This window comes from Delphinus delphis, chromosome 1, assembly GCF_949987515.2.
Source record: "Delphinus delphis chromosome 1, mDelDel1.2, whole genome shotgun sequence".
In the NCBI taxonomy this organism is placed as follows: domain Eukaryota; kingdom Metazoa; phylum Chordata; class Mammalia; order Artiodactyla; family Delphinidae; genus Delphinus; species Delphinus delphis.
In genome coordinates, this window is record NC_082683.1 from 59,774,160 (window position 1) to 59,798,861 (window position 24,702).

At 35.6% G+C, this 24,702-nt stretch overlaps 1 protein-coding gene across 2 annotated transcripts in view; it reads left to right on the forward strand.

Moving 5' to 3' along the window:
- LRRC7 (leucine rich repeat containing 7) overlaps positions 1-24,702 on the forward strand; it is a 498,137-nt gene that overhangs the window by 199,531 nt on the left and 273,904 nt on the right. For both annotated transcript variants that reach the window (XM_060005892.1, XM_060005902.1), the window contains exon 4: positions 17,905-18,022. In XM_060005892.1, coding sequence (XP_059861875.1) covers positions 17,905-18,022 — 118 coding nt within the window. The remainder of the gene's footprint in view (positions 1-17,904; positions 18,023-24,702) is intronic.

Consider the following 24,702-nt stretch of genomic DNA (forward strand, 5'->3'; position numbering starts at 1 on the left):
GGAAGAGGTAAGAAAAGAGCAGAAGACAGGAAATTCAACATTTATTGAGCATCTACTCTGTGCTAGGCACTTCATATGAAGTAGCTCTTTTGTCCTTAGAGCAACTCTGACAAATAAGTTTCATTATCCTAATTTTAAGTCCAAGGACACTGAAGCACAATGAGTTTAAAAGAATTTACCAAATGTTATACAACTAGAAAATGGCAAAGTCCATAGAATAGAAACTATGGACTAGCAATAGAATGTTACTCCAAATCCCATGTCCTTTCTGCTTGACTAATCTGAAAGAAGACCTTCCTTCTAGAATTTAACATTTGTCTAGACTGGAGGATAAACAAGAAGGAGGAATCAAGGATGATATAATTTTCAAGTTAGAGAACTGATACAATTAAAATGATATTAAACATGATATTATTAAAAGTATATTGGAAGGGGCTATTGTGTACAAAAACATAACAAATTCTGCTTTAGATGCAAAATGTGAGCTATCAGACGAGCATTCTCACAAAGACCCCAAAAGATGCTGAGAGATCTCAAGCTGAGCCTCATCGGAGCAAGGCTGGCAATACAAACCTATCTTTCAACCAGAGATCAGAAATAAGCAGCCATGTTTTGTTTGGCCTATTTTTGAAAATGAGCTGTAGCCAACTTGTAAAATACCAACTTTTACCAAAAAAGTCCAGATTCCTGGCCTCTATTTAAAAAAAAAAAAAAAAAAAGGAAGATCTGGTGGTGTCCATATGCTTAGTTGGTAGCAGTTAGGTGGGACTTAGTGTTTCATATCAATAGGCTCTTTTGATGGAGCAGATCTAGTTTGCCACAGATCCCACTCAGGCTGCCCCCAACAATGAAGTTACCCATCTAGGTCCTATAGGAAATTGAGTTTGCAACCGAGTATGTATATTCATTAATTTCTTCATGAAAAAATACTTACTCTGTGCCAGATACTTGCTAGTCACTGGGAAAATAATGACTGAATGGATTTAGGTACTCTTTAGCAAGAAAAACAGACATTGAACAAGTAATTGCATCAAGTATGTTTCATGCTGTCTACTATGATGGATGGGACACAATGGGTGTTTTGGAAACATTCAGTGGAGTTCCCCTTGAGGAATATCATTGCAACTAAGACACAGAAAAGTAAGAAACTGTAGGTTAAGTATTGCTTAAAAATGTAGTGCAAAAGAGACAATGGGAGAAATAAGGCTGGAGAAATTGTAAAGGCCTTCCATGCTAAGATACAGAGTTTGAATTTTATACTGAGATTTGTGGAAATTCATTTAAAGTTTTACCTGGGTAGCAGCAAGATCAGATATATGTTTTAGAAAGATAGTTCTAGCTGCACTAAGAATAGACATAAAAGGTTAAGCCCAGAGGCAAGGAGACCAGTTAGGCAGAGCTTGTAGGAATCTGAGAGGTGATGGTGGCCTGGCCCAGGGTAGTGACCCTAAAGATTACACAATGGACACATATTGGAGAGGATTTGGGGAGGCAGAATTTACCGGGTTTGGTCATCTGTTTGATATCTTGATTTCTGGGTAAGGAGAAAAATGAGTCACAGGTGACTCCCAGTTTTCTACTAGAGGATGTGAAAGTGAACCGAAAGAAGGAAGGTATGAGATCCAGGAAACCAGAGCCCAATTCAGTGGAGTAGCAAATGAGTATCTGTGGAAGCCATGTGTGCATCACAGTGACAGAGCTATCTGCCCATACTGGAGCTGGCTATACTGGGTGCAGGAGTAAAGTCCTCCAGAATAAAATGTGGGCCTAGCAAAATCTGATGAGCTTTAGCATTTTGAAATATTACTGTTGGGCATTTGTCAGAGCTGCTAGAGCATTTGGAAACAATTAAAGATATATGCATAGAAAACCAAGCAAATAAAAAGTGAAGAAACTTCAGGGGAAAAAAAAAAGTATGAGTAAAAAACAAACACAATGTGCAAACAAACATTACTGATTTAACCAAAAATTCAGATGTAAGTATAATGAGAAGATGAAGAAAAAGAGAGTGATGGTGGTTGTGGTGGTGCAAAGTGATATGACTTTTCAACTGCAATATATGAAATAAATAGGCAATGTCTGCAATTGATAAACAAGAAGTAAAAACACATTGTGTTCTCTAGAAATATAGACGGAAATACAAGAAATAGTATCTTAAACAGTTTAAAGCAACTACCTTTAGAGGAGGAATGATAAGATGCAAATGATAAGATGCAATGAATTGATATAATGCTTTTATAAAAATAAAAATTAATTTCAAAATAATAAAAAGAAAAATAAGAGAATTGAGCTGGAATAGAAGAAGCACCAGGGGTTAACCTTTTGGTAGCATTGACCAAATCTGACCATATTATGGTACTTTCTTTTGAAAATGATCCATAAGACACATTGGTAAATGTGAATGTCTGATGCTCAAGTAAATTATAAGGTATGATTTGAGCAAATTAAATGACATAAAAAATGAAAACGTAAATTTATAAAGGAGGGTCAGTATCTGCTATCTATTCTTTTCAATTGTTCTTATAATAGTTAACTGATTAATACAGGTTTTAGTATTATTCATTTCCCAGCTACGTCCTTAGTATATGAAGTGGTTCTAAATCAGAGAGAGCATTCTACTAATGCAGCAATTTGGACTCCCAGAATGAAATCAGCCTTTAGGAAATTGATGGAGGATTATTTCTCTAGTGTATTTTTTTCCTAAATTTGCTTTATTTTTATTTGCTTGGTTTTCTATATATTGATCCTCTAAATTTCTAGAGAAATAATTTCTCTAGAGTGTTTATGAGGCTTAGAACAATTTCATGATCCAATTCTTGACCAGGGACTCCTGGGAAGTCAGGCTATTCTCAACTTGATATAGAAACATGGGATTATGTCAGTGTGATTACAATGAAGTTGACCTAACATAAAACTGACCTATAGTAATATGTAAAAATCAACATGTGAACATTTGCTTCCAAAAATTAGTACAGATATGTTAGCATCTACTATAGCATACATGTAGTACATTTTTCTAGGTTGACAAGTAAAAGATTTCTAAGAGAGAAAAGTGAATATGTTATGGAATCAAACACAAAATTCATCTGAATTATGAAGATAAAAAATTGTTTTGGTTGTATTCTGTTGTTAGAGGTGCTGATGTAGGTGGTGAAGAGGCCCTTGACTAGACTCCATAGATAGTGAACAGTCAGGTGCTGAGTGCTGATGGAAAAGAAGAGAAGCCAAGGATATGAATAATGTAAGCTCACAGTTTTTGCCTGCTGGATGGTATATTTAACTTCAAAGGTCAGCTCCAAAATTTCACTAGAACTCTAGTTGCTGAGATGAAGAGCAATTAGCAGTGAAATGTCTGGTGTAGTGGAAAGCTGTAGAGGTTTAGAATCAGGCAGATTTAAATTTGAATTTGAGTTTGGGGAAGGTTTTCAATCTCAGTTTCTCCCCCATCTAGGAGATACCATCTACCTTGTCGGACTGTTTTACCTACATCTTATTTTTGTTAACTACTGACCTTGTGGTAATTTTTCTTCATTGTTATAGATTAAATAACATAACGTATGTGAAGTGAGTATGGGGCCTGGCAAAGCATAAAATCTTCAACAAATGTTGGCAATTTTTATGAGCTGTAATACCATAAAGAAAACCAAAAACTTGACTTTCTTCTATAAAATGAGAAATGATAGTATCACTTTGCAGAAAGGAAGTTATTTTCTTTTCTAAATTAATAGTGATATAAAAAGAGAGAAAATCTTTTGCAGATATCTTTTCTTTCAAAATTTATGTGAAAATTAATTTTAACAAAATCCTAGAGATTTTATCCTTTCTATACAAAGAGATGGTTTGCTGTTTCTGTAATGAACCCAAAACAGCAATACATGGTTGAATCTTGACCAGAGATTCCAGAAAATGACAATAGTATCTCTCTCTCTTTAGAACCTTTTTGCTGCTTCCTGATTTCCTGATAACAATGTAGCCTTGCTGTTGATTCTTCATTTTGGCATGTGTGCATGCTACTTGACTACCTAGAGAGTTTTCTGTTTTCTTTAAATTTGAAGTGGATGATAAACGTTTGTTCTCTTCTTTTTTTTTTTTTTGAGGTGGCAAAAAAGGTTAATTGTATTGAATTTAAGTCCCATGGCTCTCAGTTATCTCTTTTCTGTGTGGCAGTGGCCTTTAATAGGAATAAAGTTTCTCTTTCTTTGTTCTAAATAATTAAGAACTGACTGCATAAACGCTTGCATATATGTTCACCACGTGAATTTACTCATTAACATTCATGGTGGCTGCTTCTTCACTTCCCGTGAAATGCTGCCATCAGCCTGCAGGGAAACTGCCTCCCGAGAACTGGAGCAGAACCAAGGCCAGCAGGGCGGGACGTGGGGAGGTGCTGGCAGACAGAAGTGGGAACTCTGTTTAGAAGCATAGTCACGGAACTGAGGGAGTGAAGGCTTCTAAGGAAGGAGTGATGACATGGTCAAATGGAATAGGGAGGCCAAGTAAGGCAAAAACTAGATAATCCATTAAACGGGGCAATGAAGTTTCATTTGTGACTTTTACAATAACAACTTCAAGGGAGAGGAGGAAGGAGCTTCTTGTTTTCTTTAGATTATCGCACTCATCCATCCTCACGTTTTCAGCCACTGTACTGAAGACTCACAAATCTCTTGTGGCAGCTCAGCCCTACCCCTCAGTCCTCAGATTAAATGTGTGTTCTGGGCCTACTTGAATATTCACACTCAGCACTTCTGATTTCCCCCTAGAAAGCTGTCTCCTGTCCTATAGTCTGTTTCAGTTGGTGACTATCCATTCAGTCCCAGTGCCAGGACCCTGTCATTTTTTACTCTTCCTACTTACTCACCTTCCACATCACATCAGTGGCCAAGTCCTATCACCTTTGCCACCTAAATATTTCCTAAATCTGCTCTCTCCACCCTATGAACAGAGGCTTTGTCAGGCCCTCATCATCTCTCAACAGACTAATGAAACAGTCTCCTTATTGATGATGTGTCTTAAACCTGATTTTCTTTATCCCAATTTATTCTTCACACAGCCAACAGTGGTAGATCCAAATGTAAATATGACCAGGCTACCCCCAAGGTTAAGCCCATTCCCTGTCTCCTCTCTAACTTGCAGGAAAAAAACCACACAACTGAGCATGTAATGCTAATAGGAGGCCTCCCATGGTCCAGCTACAACTTGCCTCTCCAGTCTCTTACTCTTGCTCTCACAGGAAGTGTTCCTGAAACACAAAGCTCTTTCTTGCCGCTAAGCTCATCCTGTTTTCTCTGCCTCACATGCTACTTCAAGGTTCATCTCAGTTGTCACCTTCTCCTACAATCTTCATGCTTCACTCGCTGGCATTGTTATTTAACTCTCCTCTGTGCCTACGTATTACCATGTGTACAATTCTACAATTCCACTCACCAAACCTGTTGTAGTTATTCATTCAATATATATTTGCTGAATACCTACTCTACTCTGGGGAAATAAGATTGAAGAAGAAAGACACTAAAATATGGGACTATGTCTATTTAATCTTTGTTTCGACAGGAAACACAATGTTTGGTTCAAAGTTAGATCTCACTGAATATTTGTTGAGTAAAGAATTTGATTTTGCAAAAGTGGATTGTAGAAATATGTCCACAAGATTATACACAACCACAGTAGAGAGATAGCTCATCTTGTTATGCTGGAGGGTCAAGGAAGTCGGCTTGGCAGAAACGCATTTTTAAAGATAAGATTAGGGCACAGTCTAGTTGGGCTTTTTAAATGATAAATTGATCCTTGGAGAAAATGTATGGAACTTGCTCAATAGCATGTCACCTGTTAACCATGAAATCAGAATTCAAATCTAGGTCTGTTTGCTTCCAAAGTTTATAACCTTTTCATTATGACTATAAGTGAAAAAGAGACTGCAGCTATACCATTAGCCATCTTCTCTTTGGCTTACTGACCTAGGCAGAGCTAGTCAGCACAGGTTAGGTTTTTAGTACCTAGAACTGATTAGGGCATAGACATTAAAAACTTTTAAATATATATATATACCAGCTTACACTAATATCTATATATGTATATATACATATATATCAGCTTATACTAATATGAAGGTCAAATTAATGCCATTCAACCCAGTTGTTCACACACCATATTGATTACTCTCTAAAGACAAAGCCAATACTTTTATAAATGTTAATTAACCAAAATTTTTTTTACCAACTAGTAGTTATTTAAAAAGCAACAAAAGAAGATCCCAAAGGACACACATCATTTGTCTTAAGTACTATAGAGATAACAAGATTTTACCCCAAACTCTTAGCAGCCATTAAGCTACGTCAAAATTAAGAACATTTATAGAACTTTTATATCCAGCTTTTCACTCTTCCTATTTCTTTCCTGGTTTTATAAGCTTGTATCATCAAGTGAAGTAATCTTTAATATGTAAATTAAAAAATATATTCATTTAAAAAATTTTAAATGAAAATTGGTATCAAGCAGAATGGGTAAGGCAAGGTGCTATGTCTTATATATTCAAACAGATAGCTCTTATTCCAATAAAACAGATATATTCCCTTCCTTCTAAGACACTGAAAAATGGTAAAATAAACTTGCTGTTCCAAAGGGAGAAATGATTCAACACCACCAATGGGCAAATTGTTGCTGAAAAGATCTGTATTTTTAAAACAGCGGCAATAATATTTATTGTTTTCTGGGATAAAATGCCTGAGTATTTATTGTAGTTGCCATCTTTCTCCAGGGAAGAAAAGATCTTGTCTCTGCAACACATCCAATATTGCTAAAATGCACTAGAAGGGATTATAAGTGTTCCCTTCCCCTATAGCCTCAATCTTATTTGATGCTACCAGCATTTGTCCAGCTCCATACCTCCCACACCAGCCCACAACTCCACTACTACTGGTGACCTTAAAGTGTTGTTGGACCACAAAATCCTCCCTCCTTTGACTGCCCATGTATTACTGGCACCAAGTCTTAATGATTTCTCCTCCCAGAGTGCCTCACTCTTCCTGACAGTGCCTTAACTAATATTCTCATTATTTTTCACCTAGATGTTTTCTCATTGTTCTTCTGCCTCCTTCTGGTCACAGGTGCCAGTTTCTCAAAATCAAAAATCTGAGTCAGTCCCTTTCCTGCTTATGAACCTCTACAAGGTGGATGATAACGTGAGAGAGCAGTGTAGAATCGTTGAAAAGGCACACAAATCCAAGCATCCAAATTCTCTAGGTTAAGGGCAAAGTCTAGGAATGTTTCTTTTGGAATAATATGCACTTTGCAAAGCCCTCTCTCTGTTGTAGTATTTACCTAGTATTTACTACATTGCCTCTTATTTTTTGTGTATATTTATAACCGCTAGGTGACTGTATTCTTGAGGAAGTGGATACTTTGTTATTCTTCTTTGGGTCCTGGTGCTGTGTCTGTCACTAAGTAGATGTTCAAGAAGTGCTCACTGAATATAAGCAGTCAGGAAGGAAGGGAAATGGGCAGGAAAGAAAGGAAGAAGAAAGGAAGAAAAGGAAGGAGAGAGGGAAGGGAGGAAGGAAGGAAAGAGGGAGGAAGTAAAGAAAGAAGTGAATGAATGTCATATTTAGAAGCCTACAATTTCACCAAGTGCATACATTAAAACTATTTTTATTCTATTATTTTTGAGTTGGCTCTTTTCTAACTAAAGATAATTATTAACATTTGTATTAAACTAAAGAATTTTTAAACATTTTATTGTAATGTGTACAAAATAATTATTTCTTTGAAACAGCTTTCAAATGAATTTGGAAACACTGTAGCCTGAATAATTTTAAAGGAATTCAAAGGAAGAACTTCTAAGAAACCAGCCATTCAGTAATGCCAACTCATTAGACAATTAGTTCTTTTCCCTGGTGGAATCCACTTGTGCCAACATAGGGCATCAATAACAGTCTCATTGAATATTTATAATCTTACATGAAACTTCTCAGGAAAAGGGTTTGTCTCTTTACAATTCACAAGCAACTAATGCTTTTTAAATTTGTAGTGGAAAAAATAAACACCCTATCTTATTTTTTCTAAGGAACTATGTTTTGAGATCCAGTCATTCACATTCATGATGTCGTCATTGTGTCCTTAATTTTCCAAGCCTGAGTGTAAAGGTGATAATAAAATGCTAATCCAAATTATAATACTTTGCATTTATGTAGCACTTCAGGGTTAGCAAAGTGCTATAACATATACTTAGATTTACTCTAATTTAGATTTTTGCTGTCAAAAGATAGTCACTGAATCTGAGTCTTCTCCCCTAAGCCCCGTAGGACCATTATTATGGGCGGAAGACTCCCCCTATCTCATTCACTTTCCCCTCCCAGACAGCCACCAGCTGTTGTCAGTCATCACTATTGTCTCTCCCAAGCACAGATCTGATGGTACAGAGGGAACAATGCACTGAAGTAGAAATGGCTTTGTACCAGACAAAACTGAATTTGAATGCTGGTTCTGGCACTTCCTACATATATGACCTTGTAAAAGTTAACCTCCTGAGTTTTCGCATCTGCAAAGTAGAAATAATAATACCTTCCTTACAACATTGTCACAAGAAGTAGATCATATACTATAAAACCTAGGTTAGTGCCTTGCACCTATATAATAGGCACTTAAGAAATGGCACTATCTTATTATTTGCCACTCCCCTGCCTAAGAATTTTCATGAAAGAAAAACTATATACTGAGAAAGTACAACGTGTCAGGCGTTACATTATACACAGCAGATGCTGCAGAAACTAAAGAAGCTTACGGTCTAGTAATCCCAAAACAGGGGCATCCAGGCTTCAATAGAGATAAATACAGAATGTTATGAAAGTACACAAATGGAGCATGTAAACCAGTCTTAAGCTGTGACCAGAAAGGTGAGAGGGCCTGAGCTTGGAAAAGACGGTAGAAGGGAGGTGAGATAGGGCGAGGTGGAAAAAAGCTTCAGCTGGAGACCTGGCATTTACAAAGGCAAAGCAGAGCATGGTGGATACAGAAACTGGCAGCTGCTCAGTGTGTCTGGATATGTGGTCATGCAGGATGGTAGTTGGGAAGGTGTGAGAAAAAGACAAGAGACAGGGGAATAACAAGATAAGACTCTGTAGAGGTAAAGGACATTGAAAGCCATATTAAGAAACTTGGACTTTGTCCTGAAGAGAGGAGAAAGCCACTGAAAAAGTATAAGCAGGAGATGGACCTGATCACATTTGCCTTTTTAGAAGTCACATGGCATGACCTATCACAGAGGTCCTTAACCTGGTCCACAGAACCATGCATGGGCTTCCAGTGATTTGCAGGCTCCTTGAAATTGGCTGCAAATGTGTGTGTGTGTGTGTGTGTGTGTGTGTGTGTGTGTGTGTGTGTGTGCGCGTGTTTCTGGAGAGAGTATCAGTAAGGTTGACTCAAAAATGATTAAAAATCACCATCTGAACACCTCCTGTGGGATAAAGCCCTGACTCTGAAACCCTTTCACTTTCTGGGTGAAATCTGCATTTTCTATCCCCCTCCACAAAGCTTAGAGTCACTTTTAATTTTTTGCCATTCCTAACATACCTCTGGTCCTTTCCTCCTCTTACAGCTTCCTGAACTGCTCTGTGCTTCCCAATCTACCCCTACTTCCCCACCCTACCTTCTGCTTATAGAACTTCTCTCTCAAAGCCTAGATGGACTGTTTCTTCCTTCTCCAGGAATTCTCTATATTCCTTCCCCATTCTTCTCTGGCACAAACACAAATCAGAGTCTTAGATTTCTGGTGACCCAGCTGGAATGAGAGATAGACAAATAGACCGGTGGATTAGAAATAGAAAGTCCAAAGACTGACCCGTACTTATGTGGAAATCCAACAGAACTTGTCTTGCAAATCAGTGGACAAATTAATGACCTATTTTTAAAATGGAACAACTGGTCATCTGTAAAGAGAAAAGAATGGATCTTTGCTTCACATCATTCTCAAAAATAAATTCCAAATGAGGCAAATCAAAGCATTAAAACTTTTAGGTAGGGAAAAAATAGGAGACCATCTGCACACATTCAAACTGAGAGATAAATTTGACTATTGTAAATGTCTTTTTATCAAAACTACCATAAAAAGAATGGAATGATGAGCCATATATTGAGAGAACTGTCCAAAAATTCATATTCAGAATATGTGATGAACTCTTTCAAATGAATAAAACACGAAAAGGTGTTCAATTTTTTTAGTAATAGATAAAATATGTTACCATTTTACATACCACAGATTGGAAAAATAGTCTGAAAATATCAAATTTTGATATTTTAAAAAATAACAGACAAATGTAAACAGTATCTATATTGAGGATTACTAGAACTGTGGTAAAAAGTGAGAGAATGAGAAATTGGTTGTTTTTTGGTGGATCAGGTAGGTGACAAAGGGACATGATTGGGAGGAGAATAAAGTAGCTTTCTTAAACTGGATTGAGGAGTATGGCTCTTTATTTTATCATCATAATTTTAAAAAATACATATTATATACACTCTTGTGTATTTAGATTTCACAGTAAAAAAAGTTAAAAAGACAAAAACTATCATAAGATACATGCAGTGACCTGGAAAAGACGTGTTTCCTCTGTTTGAGAAGCTCCCAATCTGGGGCTTCTTTCAGAATCTCTAGCTTTTCTACTTCATAGACCACTGTGAGTTGCAAGGGACTCTTCTTTATTGTTGCTTCCCTTCTACATTCTGTTAACATTTTTTCTGTCTTCTTAAGCTGCATGCTTAACTCATTCATTTTCACCTGATTATCTCTCCTAATGTAAGCATTTCAGGCTACAATTTACTGCCAATTACTCTAGCTATATTCTGCCATTTTAGACAGGTAATATTTTGTTATTATTTGCTCATATTTTGTTATTATTTGCTCATATTTTGTAATTTCCAGTGTGATTTCTTCTCTGACCCGGGATTATTAAATTTAACTTTATATATATACAAATATAGAAGCTTTTAAAGCTATCTTTTGGTTAATCATTTATAACAATTGCATTATGGTCCAAGATTTTGATCTTTTTATTACTAATTCTTTTAAGTTTTTTGAGCCTTCCTTTATGTCTATCTAGTACATGGCTAATCACAAGGTTTTCATATGTGCTTTTTAAAAAAGTACTCTATAGTAGTTGAGCTTAATGTTCTATACGTGTCCACTAGGACAAGCTAGTGGCCATCAATTCTTCTGTACCTTTTCTTTTATTTTTATCTGTTTTAAATTAATTACTGAGAGATATGTGTTAAAATACCCTATTATGATAGCATATTTGCAATATCTCCTTGTAGATATGTCAAATTTTTCTTTAACTATTTTAAAGCTATGATACTAGGTGCATACAAGTTTAGAATTATATATTCCTGGTGAGCTGAAGTGTTTACTAACATAAAGTCACTATATCTCTATTAATGCATTTTGCTTTAAATCAGTATTGCTGCATTAGCTTTCTTTTGGTTAATTTTGCCAGTTTTATCATTCTTCCATCAAGTTTTGGGTGTATCACTGGTAATAGGATATAACTTGATTATGTTTAATTTTAGTCCACTCTGATAGTCGTTTTTTTAATTGGAGAGATTAATTCATATTTATTAATGGAAGCTATTGGTATATTTGTATTAATTTATCCCATTCTACTCTTCATTTTTATCTGTCTTATTTCTTCGAAGTATTTACTTATATGTATTAAAGATTATTATATGTAAATATTTACGTATGTGTATTAAAGATCTTTTTTTCTCTATCTCATTCCATTTATTTTGTTTCTACCCACTAGGAAATCATACACCTTATTTATATTTCTTTAATTGTTACCCTAGAAATTTTAACATGCATATTTAATTTTAATCTAAAGTTAATTAGTGTCTTTACCCTCCTCCCAAACTATGCAAAAATCTAAGAATGTTTTTGTTTTCCTTTTTTCTGATACATAGGCCTCTGTTGTTCAGAATTTTAGTTCTACGTTGATTCTCCCCAGCTTTACTGAGATATTATTGACATGTAATATACGTAAGTTTAAAGTGTACAATGTGATGATTAGATACATGTATATATTGCAAAATGATTACCACAATAAGGTAGTAAGTTACCAATAGGGTACCACATCTCAATCCCTTCACATAATTACAGTTTGTGTGTGTGTGCTGATAACATTTAAGATCTACTTTCTTAAAAACTTTCAAGTATATAATACAGTGTTGATAATTATAGTCACTACGCTGTGCATTAGCTCCCAAGATCTTATTTATCTTATAGCTGGGAATTTGTGCCCTTTAACCAACATGTTCCCATTTCTCCCACCCCCCAGCTTCTGACAATCACCATCCTACTCTCTATTTCTATGAGTTCAGCTTTTTCAGATTCCACATATAAGAGAGATCATACAGTAAATATTTGTCTTTATCTGATTTCTTTCATTTAGCATAATGCCTTCAAGGTCCATCAATTTTGTGATAAAAGACAGAATTTTTATGTTTTTTATGGATGAATAATATCTCATTGTATATACAGTTGACTCTTGAACAACATGGGAGTTAGAGGCGTAAACCCCCAGACAGCTGTAAATCTGTATATAGGCTTCCCTCGGTATCTGTGAGGGATTGGCTTTAGGACCTGCCACGGATACCAAAATCTGTGGATGCTCAAGTCCCATAGTTGGCTCTCCAGATCCATGGTTCCATATCTGAGAATTCAACCATTCATGGATAGTGTAGTGCATATATATATACGTATGTATAGATCTCACATCTTTATCCATTTATCTATTGATGGGCCCTTAGGTTGTTTCCATGTCTTGTCTGCAGTGAAATGGGGGTGCAGATATGTCTTTGAGATAGTGTTTTTATTTCTTTTGGATATACATGCAGAAGTGGGATTACTGTATCATATGGTGGTTCTATTTTCAATATTTTGAGGAACCTCCATGCTGTTTTTCATGATGGCTGTGCCAATTACATTCCCACCAGTAATGTACACAGGTTCCCTTTCCTCCACACCCTTGCCAACACTTGTTGTTTCTGGTCTTTTTGATGACAGCAGGTGTGAGTTCTTATCTCATTGTGATATTGATTTGCATTTCCCTGATGACCGGTGATGACAAGCATCTTTTCATATACCTATTGGCTATCTGTATGTCTTCTTTGGAAAAGTGTCTATTCAAATATTTTGCCCATTTTTTTAATTAGATTTTTTTTTTACTATTGAGTTGTATGAGTTTCATGTGTATTTTGGATATTAACCCCTTTTCAGATAAATGGTTTGCAGGTATTTTCTCCCATTCCAGAGGTTACCTTTTTATTTTTGCTGATTGTTTCTTTTGCTCTGCACAAACTTTTTAGTTTGATGTAGTCCTACTTGTTCATTTTTGCTTTTGTTGACTTTGCTTTTGGTATCATACACAAAAATCTTTGCCAAAACCAATGTCAAGGAGATTTTTCTTCCTATGTTTTCTTCTAGGAATTCTACAGTTTCAGGTCTTACATTTAAGTCTTCAATCCATTTTGAGGTTTTTTTTTTGTGAGTGGTATAAGATAGGTGTCCAATTTCATTTTCTGCTTATGGTTATCCAGTTTTCCCAACACCATTTATTGAAGAGACTATCCTTTTCCCATTGCATCTTTCTGGCTCTCTTGTCAAACATTTGTTGACCATACATGAGTGGGTTTATTTCTGCGCTCTCAGTTCTGCTCCATTGATCTGTATATCTATTTTTATGCCACTACCATACTGCTTTCTGTTTTGACTTACACTGACTTTTTAATCCCACAATTAGACATTTTGTTTTTGTTTTATTTGTTCTCTCTCTCTCTTTTTCTCCCTATCTTCTTTTTTCTCGCTCCCTCCCTCACTCTCTCTTTTTCCCTTCCTTCCTTCCTTCCTTCCTACTTTCCTTCCCTCCCTCCTTCCTTTCTCCTTCCCTTTCTTCCTCTTCCCTCCTTCCCTCCCTCTTTCTTTTTTCTTTCTTTTCTTTCTTTCTTTCTTTCTTTCTTTCTTTCTTTCTTTCTTTCTTTCTTTCTTTCTTTCTTTCTTTCTTTCTCTCTCTCTCTCTTTCTTTCTCTCTCTCTCTCTCTTTCTCTCCCTTCCTTCCTTCCTTCCTTCCTTCCTTCCTTCCTTCTCGCTTCACTCTGAGACAAAACTGAGAAAGTCATGCATTCACCACTGACTCATTTTGCAGGACCCAGTTTGTTTTTTTAACTTCACTCACTGATGGTATCACCCTCAGGAGAACCCAACTATGTATGGAGTGGCCTTTAAGCCAATCTCCAACCTCTGTTCAAATCCCAAGCAGTCTTCTATCCTTCCAGTTGCAAAACAAACAAACAAACAACAACAACAAAAAAAAAACTCTCAGTCTTCAGCCACCAGAAAACAACAGATACCACCAAAGCAAAAGCTAAATACAGACCCACTTAACTCGGTGTATTAGCATTTTCTTGTTTTTCTGGAATTTTAGAAATTCCAGTATAGCCATAGCTATACTTTTACAGCCATAGCTCACCTACGCATTAAAGGAATGTGTGTGTGTGTATGTGTGTGTGTATGATTTTGCTGTACTAAAAAGTTTTTCTTTGAATATTTAGTCCACCATACTGCTGAAAATAGACATTGACGGGTATCTTTTCACATCCTTACCCTCAGTGCTGAACATAGACCATACTATATAATAGGTATTCAATAAATATATTTTAAATGCATGTAGATGTTGTGGATGCAGAGATTTCACTCCATGATCCAAATATCCTCATGCTGTCAAGCAAATATTTGAAGCTAGTTTGAGTTACACAGTCTTTGAATTTGGAGTATGTTTAGATGCTACAAATACAACATTATCCCTCTTTAGCCTTCATCTGGCTAATTTGTGCTCGCTCTTAGGTGATCCATTTCTTATTACCTCTTCCAGAAATACTTTCATGAGTCAACCTTGTCACCATCATCAACATAACTTAGGACAGATACTCTACCAGTGTATTTTCATTATATCTGATATTTACCTTGGCATAGTCATTAAGAGTCTTACTTTCATTAGCTATTAGAGTTGCTGTTTTATACTATATTGAAGAATTACAGCTATTTCATGATCATTCTTTACATCATTTTCATTCAAAACTTGAGTATTGGGCTTCCCTGGTGGCGCAGTGTTGGGAGTCCGCCTGCCGATGCAGGGGACATGGGTTCGCGCCCCGGTCCAGGAGGATCCCACATGCCGCGGAGCAGCTGGGCCCGTGAGCCATGGCTGCTGAGCCTGCACGTCTGGAGCCTGTGCTCCACAGCGGGAGAGGCCACAACAGTGAGAGGCCTCTGTACCGCAAAAAAAAAAAAAAAAAAAAAAAATTGAATATTGAAAAAATCATTAAAATGCCTTCTTAATTTCTTTGCCACTTTATAGACATCATGACTCATATTCAAGAATTCACTGCTTGTTTATTAAATTTAGATTCCACTGAGATTGTTTATCTATCTGAAACTTCCAAACCAGTGAAGTACCACTCAGCTGGAGCTTAGCACTGTCTTTATTTTCTCTTTACTTATCTAAGTATACTTTCAAAGATATTTATGCAACATACACTATGTAAAAGACACTGTGCTAGTCACTTTAATATATACAAAGGTGAAACAGGTTGACACCAAGATGAATCAGACATGACTCCTGCCTTCAGTGACCTCATCATCTAGAAAAGTAAGAAATAGATTATATAGGTATATTTCTGTTTCTGTATTAACATATAAATATTAGTAATTGCTAACAGTTATCAAGCTCTTACTATATGCCAAACACAGTTTTACACTTTTACAAGTAATTCCTTTCATCAAATCCAAGGCCATTGATTTTAAGAAACACCATTACCGTCATTGTAGTACCACTAAGGAAAAAGAAACACTGTTTACAGATATAACAATGTTGATTGGAAGATGAATCCCAAACAGCAAAGATGTTAATACATGAGAAAGTGCAAGACTTAGAACTGATGACATATAGTAACTCATTTAATCCTCTCAACAATCCTTCAACTTAGGCAATGTTATTGTCCCCATTTTACAGATGAGGAAATTGATAGAATTCAGAGATATTAGGTAACTTTCCCAAGATTACACAGCAAGTGAGTAGATAAGTGGGGATTAAATCTACATGAATCTGATTCCAAATGCCATGCTCTTAGCCTCTCTCAAGATCTTAGGATCTTGGATTATTTTATGTAATAGGGTGTTCAGGAGTGCCCAAATCTTTTGTTCCTGATGTGGCTTCATTTAAAATTGAAGAAGAATATAGGGACCTCTATTAATTCTTGAGATAAAATGAGTATTTACTTGAGATGAGGCTTGAAATTACAAAGCAAAAAACAGTTTTGAAAATAATTTGTCTGAATTTTACATAAAATGGTTATAATAATCAGACTAAAAAGTAGTTAATACATCTTACCAGTATCAGCCAAGAGGCAATTGATTTTTTTAAATCTATGCATCTATAACTAACCACATTGCATGTAGTGTAATGGTCCTAACAGAATGATGGAGACTGGACAAGAACTTAAATTAACTTTGGCCATGAGTGTAGACATATTTTTTTTTCTATTTTTAAAGAGAAAATTAGTAGTTAGTGGAAACTATCCATCAAAGTTCTCTTTTTTTAGACTTTATAAAAAGAAGTAGCAACATCTCTATGGAGAATATTGAAATCCTAGTACTACATGAAGTATTGCAAATAATCTTTGTAAGGAGCCAAAAGCAAGTCAGCCAAAAGCAAGAAACTACATATTTTATCTTAAGTAATAACCAGCACAATCTATTTTTTAAAAGGTAATGAGTTAAGAAATAACAACCACATACTACATTGTTTTGCCTATAAATTATGAATTACATTTAAGAACAAGCAGCAGTTAAATGTACTGTGGGCCAATTGCATAGTCATGGATACCAGAGACTTAATCTGTGGAAATTTAGCAAAACAGAATTAGAAATGTCAAACAGAAAAGATCTCATTAAGATAATTCTTCCAGAAATGAATCAAAAATTCTGACCCAGCTGTTCAAATCTTGAGTAGTCAAGATGAGATGGACATAGCTAAAAAATCTAACCATATTGTTTCCAGAAATGTAATACTGGAAACATCTACATAAAAATAACCAGATCACTAGAGTGTTTGTTAAAAATGAAGATTTTGATCTTCATCCCAGACCCACCATATCAGTACTTCTTTGGGTAAAACTCAAGGACCCACATTTTAACCAAGCACCTCCACCCACCAATGATTAAAACCATGCTGGATTTGAGAACCATTGCATTAACACTTGACTCTTCCCCATCTAGTACTTTAGGATTGGTGGCAGAAGTGAACCAACCACTAGTGGTTATTTTTCACCAAGTGTCAGAGATTAAATGTTTCATTTGATAGATATTTATGAAGCAGTGTGGGGACACAAAAGAAATGTGAGCTCATGTATTCAACTGTATTGCAGTTCTTGCATGTCAGATAAACAAGTGTTCAACATGATTAAATGGAAGTAATTTGTGGTTGTGGAGAAAGAGAATTGAGGTAATCCTGGTAGCTGTGAGAATAAAAAGGAAGGGGTTACTCCAGAAGTTATTTCAAAGAAAAAAATAAATTGATTGGTTCAGTGGCAAATTGAACACTAATGTTAAACAGAAGGGGAAAAGTAGAATACCTTGAGTGGCGAATGTGGATAGCAGAGAGTAGGGAGGTACTAACATGATGATGGAATGTGAAAAAACTCTGAGGAGAATCCAGAAGATGGGTGTGGAAGAAACTGAGCCTTTTGGGGTTGGGCCCTTTTACTATCACATTTGTAAAGATGGTGAATTGAATTTTGTTACTAAGTTTATATATGAATGGATTTAACCAAATTGAGATCTAATAAAATATTATTTTCTTTTTACAGCAATTGTTCAACTGTCAAGCTCTAAGAAAACTAAGTATTCCTGACAATGACCTTTCAAATCTGCCAACCACTATTGCTAGTTTAGTTAACCTTAAAGAACTCGACATCAGTAAAAATGGTAAGATTCTCATTTCATCTCTAAACAGCTTGAATTTTTAACTGAAAATATGTTTTAATGTTTTCTCTTAGCAAATGATATACACTTTTTCTTTGATTTTGTTGCAACTCTAATTTAATTTTTGTTGAAAAGCTAAATCCTGAATTATAAATTGAAGACAGAAAACTTCTCTCCCCTCTTACTAATGTCCCTGACTCACTCGGGCCTTATTTCCCTCTGCATTCAGATGTGTGATTTAATCTTTTCTAGACAATTTTACTGACTTTACACTGCTTATTTTCCTCATTCTCAGGGTAAAATTTTTTCCAACATGTCTCAAGTATCACCTGCTCAATGAGGCCTACCCGTTAACCCTTCTTGGAATTGAATTCCCAGTTTCCTTTACTCTGCTCCATTTTTTCCTGTAACACTGACCATCTTCTCAGTATATATGATTTACTGATTTTTTTATGGTCTTGTCTGTCTTCTCCTGCCCCAAAATGCAAACTCCATTATGTGGCAGGAGGGATTTTACTCTGTTTTGGTCACTAATATATCTCAAACATTTAGAGCAATGCCTGATGAATAATAAGTGCTCAGTAGTATTTGTTATATTTTTGGCCAAACTTGTTATGTCTGGTGATTTTATTGATATTCATGTTGACGATCTTTTCTTCTAAATGTTTGTGGGAGTCTCCTGTGTCCTAATACGTTCATTAAATCCTCATTTCCTTCCATGAAAACTTGGCTAACTGTTTTATTACAATAAAGCAAGGATCAGTCAAAAAGAGTTATGTATAGGCACTATGAGGATATAAAACATGACCCCTTCATCATTAAGCTAGTCGGTTAAACTTTGTGTGTGTATGTATGTATTGCTTTGGTAACTTCAGGCAATATGCTTGGTGCCAAAGGAACAGGAATCAACAAAACAGATCCCTGCCCTCATGAAACTTACATTCTAGTACATGTGTTAGACATTAAACAAATAATTATGGATGATTAAATAAACAATTGAGTGTGAAGATACATTGGAGGTGAAGGATATGCATACTAGTAGGACATAATCCAGTCAGTGTAGTTAAGTAAAGTTACCCTAAGAAATGATAACCAAGCCCAGACAGGACAAATAAGAGTTGTTAGTCAATGGGTATAAAGTTTCATTTGTGCTGGTTGAATAAATTCTAGAGATCTGCCATCCAACCCAACATAGTTAACAATACAATATTGTGCACTTCAAAATAACTGATCTTATTATACACTAGAAGCATACCCTATGTCCCTTCCCTGTTTTATTTTCTTAATAGTCTTTATGAGAAACTGACATACTATATTTTTAACTTGTTTATTTATTGTCTAAATTCCCCTAACTAAAATTAAAATTCAGTGATGTTCTAATTTTTTATTGTTGTCTTGGTCACTGATACATCTCTGCTGCCTAAAACAGTGTGTGGCACATTGTAGGAGTTCAACAAAATATATTGAATGAACTCACGAATGAATGGTCCTTCTGGAACATTGAACATTTGTTGAAATGTACCAGTTTAAGTGGCTAGTGATTTCTTCAATTCAAGTATATGAGAGTCGTAGAAAAGTTTACAGTATCACTGGGGAAAGAAGACTAACACCTACAAATAATCAATGATTATCAGAGTTCAAGTAATGCATATGGCTTGAGGAATTCCATGAAGCACAGTAGCATTTGAATAGAGAGCATTTCATTTGAAGGAAACAGATAGAGTGCCTGGGACTTCCTTGGCAGTCCAATAGTTAAGACTCTGCGCTTCCACTGCAGGGGGCACGGGTTCAAGCCCTGGTCGGGAAACTTGAGATCCCGCATGCTGTGTGTTGCAGCCAAAAATAAATAAATAAATAAAATTTTCAAATGGAGTGCAAATGGGGGACACACACATCTTTCTATACCAACTTTATTTACCACTTAGAGCGTTTTCAGGAAGCCAATCCTAAAAGGACCATTTGCCAATTTAGAGAGAACAGCAACTAGATTTAGGCCCATTGAAAGATGACATAAAGGCCTACATTTATTCTTTTAAAAATAGATTTACAGGTCACATATTATTATGAATTGATAGTTCTGTACTTTAATAACAAATAATGCTATTTATATACATTCACACATCAAATTCTATTTTCAAATTACAATTTCTGAGAAATGTCATATGGCCAAATATAACACATCCCTTGGCCTTCATGCAGGTTTGACTGGATAGTTCATGTAAATAAAAAAAGCTATCTTGTTCTTAAAGAGAATCAGAAGAAAATTCATCACCAAATATAAACACAAAACTCCTAAGAAATATGACATTTTTATGAGCATTATAATCATCTCCCAGCGGTCCTCTTGCATCAAGAAATTTGTGTTGTCAGTATGTAAACTGCAGGTTATACTCCTACTTAGAAGTAAGTTTGTGAGCAACATTAGAAGTCCTAGTAAGTAGTATTTAGGGACTTTTAGACTTTTAGCTATGCTTATGATTGCTATATTGTGGAAAAAGACAAAGCAAAGCATGGCAAATCATTCTGCAAGGTTAGTATAGTACTAAAGGTTTAATGAACATGATGACATATCAGCCATTGCTAGAAGTGACACAAACAGTAAAAGATTTCAACGCATCAGTCCTTTCACAAAATCATACCTAAAAAGCTGTCACTGAGTTCTGTGGCAGAGACCTAGACAGTTACTTAAGGAGCATAATACATCCTTTGGGAATCTGTCAAGTGAAGAAAGAGCAGATAGCAGAAAGTAAATGCAGTGTCAGCATCACAGTTTGACAAGGTTAGAATAGCCCCAGTGGAAAAGAGTCAAGACATGAGACAATATAATCAGTATTGGGATTTAGGGACAGAAAATGAATGTTTATTTGGAGGCAGGGACTCATGCAATTGCTAGTCAATCTAGGCAAACATTTGCCTGACTTGTGTTGGAATTTGATGAGTGACCCTTTATGAAATTAATTCAATTGGAGGCTGAGGTTAAATCTGATCTTGGTTGTGCCTGTGCCTCCAATCTTTACTTGTCATGTCTAATTCTTCCACTTATCCTAATTCACCATTTCTCCTTCCATAATTTAAAAATACTACTTTATATTAAAACCTTTAGATAAGTGAACTATTGTGGGCAGAAAGGTATCTAGAAATTTTTTGTGAATAGCTTTCACTACCTCTCTAATCACACTGCCAACTAACCCATTTCATCCCCAGGTAATGCCAAATTATCATTCTCAAATGCATCAGGCTGGTTACTGTGACATAAGAAATGATACTATTTTCTCTGCCCAAAATATTTCTTTCTCCCACTGTTGTCCCTCATCAACCAGAGTCCTCTTCACCTTTAAAAAGACATCTCTGATGTTATGTATTCTGGGAAACTTTCCTGACATCCTATACGCAAAGAGAATTAATTGCTTCTTCCTCTGTATATCTTTATACTTCCATCTCACTTTGTAATTTATTTTTTTAATATTTCAAAAGGTAAATTTTATTTTATTGATATTTTCAAATGTTTTGGCTGTTTAAAAGACACAATTTTTATTATTGAAATATAATTGATACAATATTATGTTAGTTTCAGGTGTACTACATAGTGATTTGACATTTGCATACATTAAGAAATGATCACCAAGATGTCTAGGAACAATCTGTCCCCATACAAAGTTATTAGAGTATTATTGATCATATTCCTTATGCTGTATATTACAACCTTGTGGCTTATTTATTTTATAACTGTAGGTTTTTACCTCTTATTCCCCTTCACCTATTTCTCCCAGTCCCCATGCCCTCCCCTCTGGCAATCACCCATTTTTTTCTCTGTATCTCTGAGTTTGTTTTCATTTTGCTTTGTTTTCTAGATTCTAAACGTGAGATCGTTCGGTGTTTGTCTTTCTCTATTTCACTTAGCATACTACCCTCTAGATCTATTCATTTTGTTGCAGTTTCAGAGTTTTTTAAGGCTGAGTAATACTCCATTCTATATGTATGACACATCTTTATCCAATCATCTGTGGATGGACGTTTCAGTTGCTTCCATATCTTTGGTATTGTAAATAATGCTGCAATGAACATTGGGGTGCATATATCTTTTTGTATTAGTGTTTTTGTTTTCTTTGGAAAAATACCCAGAAGTGAAATAGCTGGACCATATCACAGTTCCCTTTTTAATTTTTTTTTAAACTTTTTACTGGAGTATAGTTGATTTACAATGTTGTGTTAGTTTTAGGTGTACTGTAATTTAATTTCTATATATCCCTATGTATTTGACAAGATTGTAAAACCCTTGAAGTCAGAAACTATCTTATTCATTTCTCTATTTGGAGCTACTAACACAATACCTATACATGGCAGGTGCTCAGTAAATGTCTGGTAGGTAAATAAACATTATACTTTAGCATTCTTTTAAAATATATATTTTTATATTATATTACATTAGGGATCCTGCATAGTATAGGGTCCCCACCTCTTATACTAGGGTCTGTTAAATATGTAACTGAGTGCTGGAAAAGACAGAAATGATGCTGCAATAAGTGATGAGTAACCACTAAAATCAGCTCCAACCTTCCATATAGAAATATATTTAATATTCTTGTTCTTGGGAGAATGACTACTTCATGTCAAGTTTTGACCTTTCCCTTGAGTTTTAGACTGGTATAGCCAACTGCAGGCTGGACATAGTTATAATATGTTCCATAAACACCTCCTAACATAACGTATTTAAAACGAAGCTCATCATCCACCCTAATCTGCTTTTCCTCCATTATATCCAGTTTTCTGTTAATGTTACTATTATCCACACAGATATTCAATGCAAAAATCCATTCTTTCTTCTGACTCCCATATGCATTAAGTCACCAAATTCTACCAATTTTACCTCCTAAATGTATGTCTAGTCTGTTTCTTTCTTACCATTCCCATTGTTACCATGTTAATTTAGTGTCTTGTCTGTTTCCAGACTGGTTAACATAGCCTTCTAATTGGTCTCTCCCTCCCATTATCGCCACCACCATTCCCAAACCTATCCTCCACAAAGTAGCTTCAGCACTTTCTAAATTGTAAATATGACTAGGTGGCTCTCCTTCTTAAGATACTTCAGTTGATCAAGGATAGAGCATAGGCTCCCTAACACAGCATTAAAAGTTCCCACAATTGACCACCTACACTTCCATTCCATCTGCTCATCTCACAAAGACAATTTGTACTTTTTAACTTTATGGTCTAGATATTGAAGAGCTGCCTCAAATGTTTAATGCTACTGCAATAACTCTGTGACTCTATTTATATAATTTCCTCTGCCTAAATCACCTTTCACACCTCTTTTCCACTGGTTAAAACTTACTTATCATTCAAAGCTCAATTTAGTATTGAAAACACTTGACACTTAGTTATATTAAAATATTTAGGTAGGGACTTGCCTTGTGGTGCAGTGGTTAAGAATCTGCCTGCCAGTGCAGGGGACATGGGTTCTATCCCTGGTCCAGGAAGATCCCACATGCCACGGAGCAACTAAGCCCGTGCGCCACAACTACTAAGCCTGTGCTCTAGAGCCCGTGAGCCACAATTACTGAGCCCGCCTGTTGCAACTACTGAAGCCCACGCACCTAGACCCGTGCTCCACAAGAGAAGCCACTGCAATGAGAAGTCCACGCACAGCAAGGAAGAGTAGCCCCAGCTTGCCGCAACTAGAAAAAGCCAATGCGCAGCAACGAAGACCCAACACAGGCAAAAAGAAAATTATGTACCTTTAATTTTTTAATGGTAAACACTTTAAGCATGAAGAAAATAATATGAGACAGTAGTGTGACCACCATGTAGATTAAAGTGATGGCATTTATTATAGATAAAACACTCTAGCTTTTTTTAAATGAAACTTGTAAATTCTCATCTCCATCCCTTTTTCCTTCCTCTGAGTTAGTGTGTTTAAAATTTCAATGAAGTGCTAACACATTGTGTATGTTATTCTGCAAGTTTTCATTCTACATTACGTTTCTAAAATTTGTCCTTAATGATCAATGTGAATATGATTGCACCAGCATAGTACCAAAGTTCCCACCGCTCCATATCCTTGCTAATACCTGGGGTTATTCGATATTTTAAATGTTGTCCAGTCAGATGGATATATAAGGATGGCTCAGTATTTTAATTTATATTTCATCAATCACCAGTGAAGTTGGCATTTTTTCATTTCTTTTTATTAGCAAGTGTAGAGTATCTTTCTCTGCAAATTGACTTTTTGGTCCATTTTTATTTTGGATTGTTTGTTAGGTTCTTAGTGATTTGAAAGATTTACATACTGTGAACACTAATCCCTTATTGGTTAAATGGGTTACAAATATCACCTCCCAGTTTGTGGTTTGTCTTTTTGCTTTGCTCAGGATGCCATTTGTTGTAGAGAAGTTGCCAATTTTAATATACTAAAATTTATCACTCTTCTCTTTTGGGCTGTAGTTTTACAGCTTATTTAAGAAATTCTTTCATATACTAATATCATAAAGATGTTTGTCTACATTTTCTTCCAAAACTATTAGTTTTCTTTTCCCATTTAGGCCTTTAATTCATTTGCAATTTATTTTTTGTGCTATACATTATCAAAATTTATTTTTTCCATATGAATAGATGATTAATTGTTCCATCAACATTTGTTAGTCTCTTTTTTTCTCACTAACTTATAAATATACCTATTTTACATA